The 12,285-nt window shown below is 42.4% G+C and overlaps 1 protein-coding gene across 1 annotated transcript in view; it reads right to left on the bottom strand.

Annotated features, from left to right (window-relative positions):
• Nucleotides 1-3,960: 3,960 nt before the first annotated feature.
• STING1 (stimulator of interferon response cGAMP interactor 1) overlaps nucleotides 3,961-12,285 on the bottom strand; it is an 85,111-nt gene continuing 76,786 nt past the window's right edge. The window contains exon 7 of the mRNA XM_040442533.1: nucleotides 3,961-4,134. Within this exon, the coding sequence (XP_040298467.1) occupies nucleotides 4,016-4,134 (119 nt within the window). The 3' untranslated portion in view covers nucleotides 3,961-4,015. The remainder of the gene's footprint in view (nucleotides 4,135-12,285) is intronic.

The raw sequence follows: 12,285 nt of genomic DNA, 5'->3' as shown, positions 1-12,285 counted from the left end.
GCATGGCCATGCTTGTGGACGTGGAGGTGCTTTAATTATCGCATACCTGTAATTAAAGCACCTCCACGTCCACAAGCATGGCCATGCTGTGAAAATTGAATTGAAGGACTTTTCAATAACTAAGAACATATTGGAGACTCACTGTGCCCTCTTTGTCGTGCCGGACGAAATCCCGTTTAGAAATCTCGTGAGACTTCGGGTAAGTCAGCTGCAGCTGAACGAAGCCAGACGCCGGCAGTATCCCGCGTCGCCCGACTCACGCTGGAAACAGCTCGTCCACCACGAGGGAGGTAAGAAGCACTATATACATAAGCTGCTATATTCACAGTGACCACGGGACTTTGCAATACCATCCAGTGAACTGGTACATACTAACCAGCACCCAAGGTTGAGGAAATATACAGGAGTCCACTATATGCAGTCGGCCAGAGACTGAAAGAGGAGATCTATATACTCTTTTTTTCATATTGGAGCTACAACACCAGCACACACTTCTGGTGCATTATCTATGAAATAGACTTGTGACCAAAGATCTCCTGGATAGGAGAATTTAAGATATCCTATCATATTAATGGACTTTTATATGATACTTTGGTCCATACACCATTAATTGGATTTCACCATATTGTGCAAACCATCCTATTTATCTGCGGTATTTATTTAAGTGTACTAATCCAAGCACATAGGTTTTATAGTATTTTATTGTATTTTATTTCATTGTATGACTGGATTTTATTTATTTATATCACGTGTTGACCTATTGGATTTAATTAAATTTTATGTACTATATGATACAAATGAAGTGTGCTCGCCCATTATTTTAGTTTACATATTTTACCTTCTGAGGGTGGGTGTCCCTCACCTTTGGGCTAGCAGCACCTGTTCCACATCTCCGTCTTGAGTGAGCCACCGCCCCACTATTTGTATGATCTGTTATATGGCTTGTGATTCGATTTTTTAAAAATCAGCAACCTGCCAGCCACGATCATTGGGTGGCAGGTTGCTGACGAAATACTCCTTTAACTTTTGCCGGCCCGCGATGCGCATGCGCGGGCCGGCTCTGACCGAAATCTCGCGTCTCGCGAGATGACGCACGGATGCGTCCAGGAGGAATGAATCATACACCTTCCAGACGCATCCGTAGGCGGTCCGGAGGTGGTTAATATCCATTTTTTTCTATTTCATTAAGTACCCCCCTTTTGAAGGCTTCAATGCATTCATTATTTTTATTCTTCGGGAAAAAACTAGATTTTTCCCGTAACGATGTATGTGTAATTTAATTTCTTTCTTCAAAGTTCTTTATTGGTGCAGTCTGGTTGTTGGAAAAATACTTCGCTATATTTAGCTTCCTTACATGTTTGTGAACATCCAAAAAAAACTTCTAACTTATTCATCCCTCTGATGGGTGCAAATTTAGGACCCTTACTCAGCACCTTAGTTTCTTGTTTGGACAAAATGTGACTACTCAAATTACAGATCCCGGTTTCTGTCCCTTGCTCTTTTTGGGGGTTGCCTCCCCTTTTTACTCTGTTTGTGTTCTTTTTTGGGGGGTATTCATCTACTGTTTCTCTCCCATTTTGTCTCCCACCCCACTTTCCCTTTGTATTACCTTCATCGCCTGGTGGCTAATATTCTGCTTCTCTAGGTTATTGGTTTACTGGCTACGTGGCTGTACATTCTCTTCCTTCTTTCCATATCTATCTCCAAAACTTCTACATTGATTATCATTAATAAATCTATGCCGATCTTCATAATATTGTTGTTGGTACAGATTTCCATTCCCATAATACCGCTGGTACTGCTGAGGGGTATACCTTCCCCTATTCTGGGAGTAATAATTATCACTTCACTGGTTAAATTAGATTTAAATACACTGACTGGTGTTCGGCCGAGCATGCTCACTCAACAGTAATACTGATATATTTGCCTATTTTGACCGAGGGACTCCTAAGCCGAACTAGAGTCCCGACACCCTCCCTTCTTCAGAGCAGGGGGTGCCTGGTTTAATGCTCGCGTTCTCCCATTGACTTCCATTGTGCTCGGGTGCTCGAAATAATATCAGATATCCAGTCAATCCATACTTTTTCTCCAACCGTCCATGATGAGGAATCCCTTTTGAAATTACCAGGCAATGTGCAGGGACAGCTCCAAGCTCTCTCCTCTGTATTTGGTCCCTTATGGACTGGAAGTATAATGGCCACCGCTGGCCACTCAGTGGCCTCAGCAGGGATATGAATGTAGATGGTATGTCACACTTGCTGGTCCAGTGGGGACCAGGAATGGAAGAAAGGGAAGCTTTTTTTAAATCCCTGCACCTTACTGGTCAATATCAAAAGAAGTTTGCAGCAAATTCTGGGGAACGTCAGGGTACCGCAGTAGAAAATAAAGTACTCCATTGCTCAACCACTTAATGATAATCCCAACTTTATTTGTTATAAAATCATAGCACGTTTTGGGGACAGCCCCTTCTTCAGATGGAGAATATACATACTGTATATATGTTTTCTACTGCGGTACCCTTTGATCTACCAGAATCTGCTGCACGTTCCTCTCCACGTCTGGTTAATACCACAGCGTTATCCTGGACACCTACTGCTAACCATAATATGGATTTTTTACCCTTTCTCTATGCTGTAACAGTGGTTGTAATTTATCACAGCCCTACAAAGTGAGCGCAATACCATTTAAGCTTATTCTGGGAGTAATAATTATCACTTCACTGGTTAAATTAGATTTAAATACACTGACTGGTGTTCGGCCGAGCATGCTCACTCAACAGTAATACTGATATATTTGCCTATTTTGACCGAGGGACTCCTAAGCCGAACTAGAGTCCCGACACCCTCCCTTCTTCAGAGCAGGGGGTGCCTGGTTTAATGCTCGCGTTCTCCCATTGACTTCCATTGTGCTCGGGTGCTCGAAATAATATCAGATATCCAGTCAATCCATACTTTTTCTCCAACCGTCCATGATGAGGAATCCCTTTTGAAATTACCAGGCAATGTGCAGGGACAGCTCCAAGCTCTCTCCTCTGTATTTGGTCCCTTATGGACTGGAAGTATAATGGCCACCGCTGGCCACTCAGTGGCCTCAGCAGGGATATGAATGTAGATGGTATGTCACACTTGCTGGTCCAGTGGGGACCAGGAACGGAAGAAAGGGAAGCTTTTTTTAAATCCCTGCACCTTACTGGTCAATATCAAAAGAAGTTTGCAGCAAATTCTGGGGAACGTCAGGGTACCGCAGTAGAAAATAAAGTACTCCATTGCTCAACCACTTAATGATAATCCCAACTTTATTTGTTATAAAATCATAGCACGTTTTGGGGACAGCCCCTTCTTCAGATGGAGAATATACATACTGTATATATGTTTTCTACTGCGGTACCCTTTGATCTACCAGAATCTGCTGCACGTTCCTCTCCACGTCTGGTTAATACCACAGCGTTATCCTGGACACCTACTGCTAACCATAATATGGATTTTTTACCCTTTCTCTATGCTGTAACAGTGGTTGTAATTTATCACAGCCCTACAAAGTGAGCGCAATACCATTTAAGCTGCATCTTGACTGCACTACGCCATGTAGCGCCCAGTGCTGTTTTCTTTTCTTTTCCTTTTAGAAGTAAATATCAAGGACTCATTTAAATGTTTTTGCTGCAGGCAGAAAAAAGGCTGGCACCCTCTCTGGCTGAATTGCACTCATGGTACATTGGAGCTACACCATCTAATAGCCTTTTATTAGAAAAAGGCATTGACATTCACCCTCTAACATGAGCCTACAACAAGGAAGCAAATTCTTTGTAAAAGTCAGGATGGCAGACTGATGATCTAACATTAAGATCTACTGCTACGCAGTCTATATCATGCTCTACTGTTTGACCATCATTTACATAAGATATGTTTATAATTTTCAATTACAGTAGTTTAGACCATTGGATGACTACAACAGTTAAAAGAGTTGTTAAGGAACTGAATTTTATTTTCTGGAAACAAAAGCTAAACAGATACAGCATTTATTCACTCCTTAAAGTTCTGAATTCAAGATCATATTCCTCAGAATGTTGTTGCTTTATATGTTTCAGTATTATTTGGGAAAGGGGATGCTCTTGATGGTCTTCAATCCTTGGACAATCTGAAAAAAAAAACACCAGAAGATACATCATTGTATCAATAATGGAAGCAGTCATTAGTATGCAGGAAGCATGTGTAGTGGTGAGTTAAAGGGGTTTTCTGAGATTTTCTTACTGATGACCTATCCTCAGGATAGGTTACCAGTATCTGATCTGTGGGGGTCTGAAACCTGGGACCCTCGCCGATCAGCTGTTTGAGAAGACACCTATGAGCACAGTTGCCTTCTCTCTGCCTTCTAGGTCAAGTGACGACATGTTCATTGATCACGTGGCCTAAGAGCAGCTCATCCCCATTCAGATGGAGCTTGCGCGTCTGATCTGAGGCGGAATGGGGGTCTGATGGGGGTCTGACCCCATGGTAGCAGAATCCATAACAGAATTCTTAGATAACCCGAACCTGAATCTTGTATGCCAAACTTGAAAACTCAAGTTCGCTCATTCCTAGTATTAAATATATATTGAGTCACTTAACCCGTTAGGGATGCATGACGTACCGGTACGGCATGTTTCCCGAGTCCTTAAGGACCCATGACGTACCGGTACGTCATGAGTTTAAAATGAGATTGCGGCGCTGCGGGTGTTAATCCGAAGAGGATGCCGGCTGAAATCAATCAGCCGGCATCCTGTCACAATGCTGGGGGGAGTCATGTGACCCCCCGTCTCGTCAATCGCAGCAAACCGCAGGTCAATTCAGACCTGCGGTTTGCTGCGCTTTCTGCCGATTCTGATCCGCGGGGATTAAACTTTAAAATGCCCCATATAAAGTTTTTTTCACCCCCCCTGCACCCCTGAATGATATTATGGCGGCGGGTGGTTCAGGGGGGGTGTTGCAGGCGGTGCGGGAGGCGGGCGGTGTTGCAGACGGGATCGCGATAATCGTTGGTGTTCAGTGGTTATACCAGAGTGTCAGCACATTGCTGACACTCTGGTATAAAAGGCTGACATCTGTGATGCGATGTCAGCCGTTTAACCCTTTCCATACCGCGGTCCGTATGGACCGCTGTATGGAAAAAGTTAACAGTAAGATGGGGCTCCCTCCCTCTCCCATCGGGGGGCTGCTGTGCCTTTGCAGCCCCCCGACAGGATGGGGTGACAGAGGGAGGGAGCCCCCCTCCTTACCCTTCCCCGTCTGCGCAGTTGTGGCCACAACTGAGCAGACGGGGAAGGTTCCCATGGCAACAGGACGCCTTTTCAGGCATCCTGCTGTCCATGGTGCTGAACAGATCTGTGCTGAAGGCATAGATCTGTTCAGACAAAGTGTAAGTAAAATACAGTACAATACCCTATATAGTGTACTGTACTGTATTATACAGACATCAGACCCACTGGATCTTCAAGAACAAAGTGGGTCTGGGTAAAAAAAAAGTGAAAGAAAAGTGAAAAAAGTTAAGATAAAAAAAAACATTTATCACTGAATATAAATAAAAAAATAAAAATACACTACACATATTAGGTATCGCCGCGTCCATAACGACCTGATCTATAAAATGGTCATGTTACTTTCCCCGCACGGTGAACGCTATGAAAATAAAAAAATAAAAACTATGAGGAAATTGAAATTTTGCTCACCTTACTTCACAAAAAAGGTAAAAAATAGTAGCAATCAAACCGTCATCTCATATCTACTGTAAAGTATACATATTAGGTATCTCCGCATCCGTATCGACCGGCTCTATAAAAATATCACATGACCTAACCCCTCAGATGAACACCGTAAAAAAATAAAAATATAAAAACGGTGTAAAAAAAGCAATTTTTTGTCATCTTACGTCACAAAAAGTGTAATAGCAAGCGATCAAATCAGATCATATGCACCCCAAAATAGTGCCAATCAAACCGTCATCTCATCCCGCAAAAAAAGAGACCCTACCTAAGATAATCGCCCAAAAACTGAAAAAACTATGGCTCTCAGACTATGGAGACACTAAAACATGATTTTTTTTGTTTCAAAAATGAAATCATTGTGTAAAACTTACATAAATAAAAAAAAATTATACATATTAGGTATCGCCGCATCCGTGACAAACTTCTCTATAAAAATACCACATGATCTATACTGTGAGATGAGTGTTGTAAATAACAAAAAAAAAACGGTGCCAAAAAAGCTATTTCTTGTTACCTTACCTCACAAAAAGTGTAATATAGAGCAACCAAAAATCATATGTACCCTAAACTAGTACCAACAAAACTTCCAACCTATCCCTTAGTTTATAAAATGGGGTCACTTTTTTGGAGTTTCTACTCTAGGGGTGCATCAGGGGGGCTTCAAATGGGACATGGTGTCCAAAAGAACAGTCTAGCAAAATCTGCCTTCCAAAAACCGTATGGCATTCCTTTCCTTCTGCGCCCTGCCGTGTGCCCGTACAGCAGTTTACGACAACATATGGGGTGTTTCTGTAAACTACAGAATCAGGGCCATAAATATTGAGTTTTGTTTGGCTGTTAACCCTTGCTTTGTAACTGGAAAAAAAATATTAAAATGGAAAATCTGCCAAAAAAGTGAAATTTTGAAATTGTATCTCTATTTTCCATTAAATCTTGTGCAACACCTAAAGGGTTAACAAAGTTTGTAAAATCAGTTTTGGATACCTTGAGGGGTGTAGTTTCTTAGATGGGGTCACTTATATGGAGTTTCTACTCTAGGGGTGCATCAGGGGGACTTCAAATGGGACATGGTGTAAAAAAAACAGTCCAGCAAAATCTGCCTTCCAAAAACCATACGGCGCACCTTTCCCTCTACGCCCTACTGTGTGCCCGTACAGTAGTTTACGGCCACATATAAGGGTGTTTCTGCAAACTATAGAATTGGGGCAATAAATATAGTATTTTGTTTGGCTGTTAACCCTTGCTTTGTTACTGGAAAAAATGGATTAAAATTGAAAATTTGCAAAAAAAAATTAAATTCTCAAATTTCATCTCCATTTGCCAATAACTCTTGTGCAACACCTAAAGGGTTATCAAAGCTTGTAAAATCAGTTTTGAATACCTTGAGGGGTGTAGTTTCTAGAATGGGGTCATTTTTGGGTGGTTTCTATTATGTAAGCCTCACAAAGTGACTTCAGACCTGAACTGGTCCCTAAAAAGTGGGTTTTTGAAAATTTCTGAAAAATTTCAAGATTTTCTTCTAAACTTCTAAGCCTTGTAACATGCCCCAAAAATAAAATATCATTCCCAAATTGATCCAAACATGAAGTAGACATATGGGGAATGTAAAGTAATAACTATTTTTGGAGGTATTACTATGTATTATAAAAGTAGAGAAATTGAAACTTGGAAATTTGCAATTTTTTCCAAATGTTTGGTAAATTTGGTATTTTTTTATAAATAAAAATGAATTTTTTTAACTTTATTTTACCAGTGTCATGAAGTACAATATGTGATGAAAAAACAATTTCAGAATGGCCTGGATAAGTCAAAGCGTTTTAAAGTTATCAGCACTTAAAGTGACACTGGTCAGATTTGCAAAAAATGGCCAAGTCCTTAAGGTGAAATAGGGCTGAGTCCTTAAGGGGTTAAGTAATAATAGCTCAACATATTTGGGCTCACATGTGTCAGTAGTGGTAATTGTGCTAATTCAGTGCTGCTTAAAAGTTTGTGAACCCTATAAAATTTACTATATTTCTGCATACATTTGACCTAAAACTACATCTGATTTTCACTCAAGTCCTAAACGTAGATAAAAATAACCAAATCAAACAAACGAGTCAAAAATGACACAATATCACATGTCTAAGTGGCAAAAGTATGTGAACCTTTGCTTTCAGTATCTGGCATGACTCCTTTCTTCAGCAACAACTGCAACTAATCAGTTCTAGTAATTGTTGATTAGTCCTGCAAATCAGCTTGGGAGAATTTTAGCCCATTCCTCCATACAAAACAGCTTCAACTCTATGTTGTTGGGTTTCCTTCCATGAGCTGCTCATTTCAGGTCCTTCCACAACATTTCTATTGTATTAAGGTCAGGACTTTGACTTGAACAATCCAAAACTTGAACTTGTTATTTAACCATTCTTTGGTAGAACGGCTTGTGTGATTAGAGTCATTGTCTTGCTGCATTTTCCTTTAGTATTTGCTAGTATAATTGAGAACTGATCGTTCCATCAATGATAGCAAGTCATCCGGGCCTAGATGCAGCAAAACAGGCCCAAACCATAATACTACCAAGATGTTTCACAGAGGGGATGAGGTTTTTATGCTGGAAAGTAGAGTTTTTCCTCTCTGAATATAATACTTCTCTTTGGATCAGTCAGATTACAGCGATACTACAATTATATAGTTCTTGTGATTTTTAATGTGGGGGTAGGGTGATTAAAAATTTTATTAATTTTATTTATTTATTTTTTTTAAACTTTTTTATTTATTTTTCTCCCTTTATACTTTGAACATGAGATTGTTAGATCATTTGTCCCATAGACTGCAATAAGTCAATATTGCAGCCTATGGGACATTCAATGCATTCCTCTAGAGCAGTGATGGCTGACCTTCGGTACTCCAGCTGTGGTAAAACTACAACTCCCAAGATGCACATTTGCTTGGCTGTTCTCAGAACTCCATAGAAATGAATGGAGCTTGCTGGGAGTTGTAGTTTCACCACATCTCGAGTGCCGGAGGTTAGCCATCACTGCTCTAGAGGCTCCATAGGAACTATTGCTGTAGTAGCCTCAGATCCATCAGAGGGACCAAAGCTACCACAAGTAACGAACGGCTCGCCCGAAAGCCACCTCAGATGTCATGGTCACAATTTATCAAAGCATCTGAGGAGTTAAATATCTGCAATCAGCATTATTACTGATAACAGACATTAGCCCCAGGTGTCTGCTGTGTGAAAGCAGACTTCATGTACAGCAGCTAACATTAGCTAATGTGAGAAAGGCCTTTAGTTCCTTAGAGGTAACCTTGTTGTTTTTGTGACCTCATGGACCTTGTTCTTGTTATGATCTTTGTGGGTCGACCACTCCTGGAGAGGGTAAGAATGGTCTTCAATTTCCTCTATTTGTACATAATCTGACTGTACATATACTGACTGTGGATTGGTGGAGTTCAAACTCCTTACAGATGGTTTTGTAATCTTTTCCAGCCTAATGAGCAACAACTTCTAAGGTCCTCAGACATGTCCTTTGTTCGTAAACACCTACAAGAATCTCATCACTTAACAAAATCGCCCATAGATCTACAAACACAGACCAAACTAAAAAAAAATGGATCAATGGGAATAATATCGTAAAATTATACAAAAATCTTTATTTATCAAAAATCCATAGTATTGATCAGGTATTAAAAGGAAAGAGAACACAATGGAAATACAATACAGAAAATATACATGGGGCACATTACCAGACAGCGTAATAATCACCCATACAATATGGCCCTAACACTGCACTATCAATGAAGAGAATATATTATCCATATAAAGACTCACTATAAATCCACCTTAACCACTTCCCGCAACTGTAACGCCGAAAGGCGTCATTGCGGCGGCTCCCCCAGGCTACGCTAACGCCAATAGGCGTCATCTCGCGTGAGCCGAGATTTCCTGTGAACGCGCGCACACAGGCGCGCGCGCTCACAGGAACGGAAGGTAAGAGAGTTGATCTCCAGCCTGCCAGCGGCGATCGTTCGCTGGCAGGCTGGAGATGTGTTTTTTTTAACCCCTAACAGGTATATTAGACGCTGTTTTGATAACAGCGTCTAATATACCTGCTACCTGGTCCTCTGGTGGTCCCCTTTGTTTGGATCGACCACCAGAGGACACAGGTAGCTCAGTAAAGTAGCACTAAGCACCACTACACTACACTACACCCCCCCCCGTCACTTATTAACCCCTTATTAGCCCCTGATCACCCCTGATCACCCCATATAGACTCCCTGATCACCCCCCTGTCATTGATCACCCCCCTGTCATTGATCACCCCCCTGTAAAGCTCCATTCAGACGTCCGCATGATTTTTACGGATCCACTGATAGATGGATCGGATCCGCAAAACGCATCCGGACGTCTGAATGAAGCCTTACAGGGGCGTGATCAATGACTGTGGTGATCACCCCATATAGACTCCCTGATCACCCCCCTGTCATTGATTACCCCCCTGTCATTGATCACCCCCCTGTAAAGCTCCATTCAGACGTCCGCATGATTTTTACGGATCCACTGATAGATGGATCGGATCCGCAAAACGCATCCGGACGTCTGAATGAAGCCTTACAGGGGCATGATCAATGACTGTGGTGATCACCCCATATAGACTCCCTGATCACCCCCCTGTAAAGCTCCATTCAGATGTCCGCATGATTTTTACGGATGCACTGATAGATGGATCGGATCCGCAAAACGCATCCGGACGTCTGAATGAAGCCTTACAGGGGCATGATCAATGATTGTGGTGATCACCCCATATAGACTCCCTGATCACCCCCCTGTCATTGATTACACCCCTGTCATTGATCACCCCCCTGTAAAGCTCCATTCAGATGTCCGCATGATTTTTACAGATGCACTGATAGATAGATGGATCGGATCCGCAAAACGCATACGGACGTCTGAATGAAGCCTTACAGGGGCATGATCAATGACTGTGGTGATCACCCCCCTGTCATTGATTACCCCCCTGTAAAGCTCCATTCAGATGTCCGCATGATTTTTACGGATGCACTGATAGATGGATCGGATCCGCAAAACGCATCCGGACGTCTGAATGAAGCCTTACAGGGGCATGATCAATGACTGTGGTGATCACCCCCCTGTCATTGATTACCCCCCTGTAAAGCTCCATTCAGATGTCCGCATGATTTTTACGGATGCACTGATAGATGGATCGGATCCGCAAAACGCATCCGGACGTCTGAATGAAGCCTTACAGGGGCGTGATCAATGACTGTGGTTATCACCCCATATAGACTCCCTGATCACCCCCCTGTCATTGATTACACCCCTGTCATTGATCACCCCCCTGTAAAGCTCCATTCAGATGTCCGCATGATTTTTACGGATCCACTGATAGATGGATCGGATCCGCAAAACGCATCCGGACGTCTGAATGAAGCCTTACAGGGGCGTGATCAATGACTGTGGTGATCACCCCATATAGACTCCCTGATCACCCCCCTGTCATTGATTACCCCCCTGTCATTGATTACCCCCCTGTAAAGCTCCATTCAGACGTCCGCATGATTTTTACGGATCCACTGATAGATGGATCGGATCCGCAAAACGCATCCGGACGTCTGAATGAAGCCTTACAGGGGCATGATCAATGACTGTGGTGATCACCCCATATAGACTCCCTGATCACCCCCCTGTCATTGATTACCCCCCTGTAAAGCTCCATTCAGATGTCCGCATGATTTTTACGGATGCACTGATAGATGGATCGGATCCGCAAAACGCATACGGACGTCTGAATGAAGCCTTACACGGGCGTGATCAATGACTGTGGTTATCACCCCATATAGACTCCCTGATCACCCCCCTGTCATTGATCACCCCCCCTGTCATTGATCACCCCCCCTGTCATTGATCACCCCTCTGTCAGGCTCCATTCAGACATTTTTTTGGCCCAAGTTAGCGGAATTATTATTTTTTTTTTCTTACAAAGTCTCATATTCCACTAACTTGTGTCAAAAAATAAAATCTCACATGAACTCACCATACCCCTCACGGAAACCAAATGCGTAAAATGTTTTAGACATTTATATTCCAGACTTCTTCTCACGCTTTAGGGCCCCTAGAATGCCAGGGCAGTATAAATACCCCACATGTGACCCCATTTCGGAAAGAAGACACCCCCAGGTATTCCGTGAGGGGCATATTGAGTCCATGAAAGATTGAAATTTTTGTCCCAAGTTAGCGGAACGGGAGACTTTGTGAGAAAAAAATTAAAAATATCAATTTCCGCTAACTTGTGCCAAAAAAAAAAAATTTCTATGAACTCGCCATGCCCCTCATTGAATACCTTGGGGTGTCTTCTTTCCAAAATGGGGTCACATGTGGGGTATTTATACTGCCCTGACATTCTAGGGGCCCCAAAGCGTGAGAAGAAGTCTGGTATCCAAATGTCTAAAAATGCCCTCCTAAAAGGAATTTGGGCACCTTTGCGCATCTAGGCTGCAATAAAGTGTCACACATCTGGTATCGCCGTACTCAGGAGAAGTTGGGG

The sequence above is a fragment of the Bufo bufo genome, chromosome 1 (genome assembly GCF_905171765.1).
Source record: "Bufo bufo chromosome 1, aBufBuf1.1, whole genome shotgun sequence".
Classification (NCBI taxonomy): domain Eukaryota; kingdom Metazoa; phylum Chordata; class Amphibia; order Anura; family Bufonidae; genus Bufo; species Bufo bufo.
This window is presented reverse-complemented; position numbering and strand designations above follow the sequence as displayed.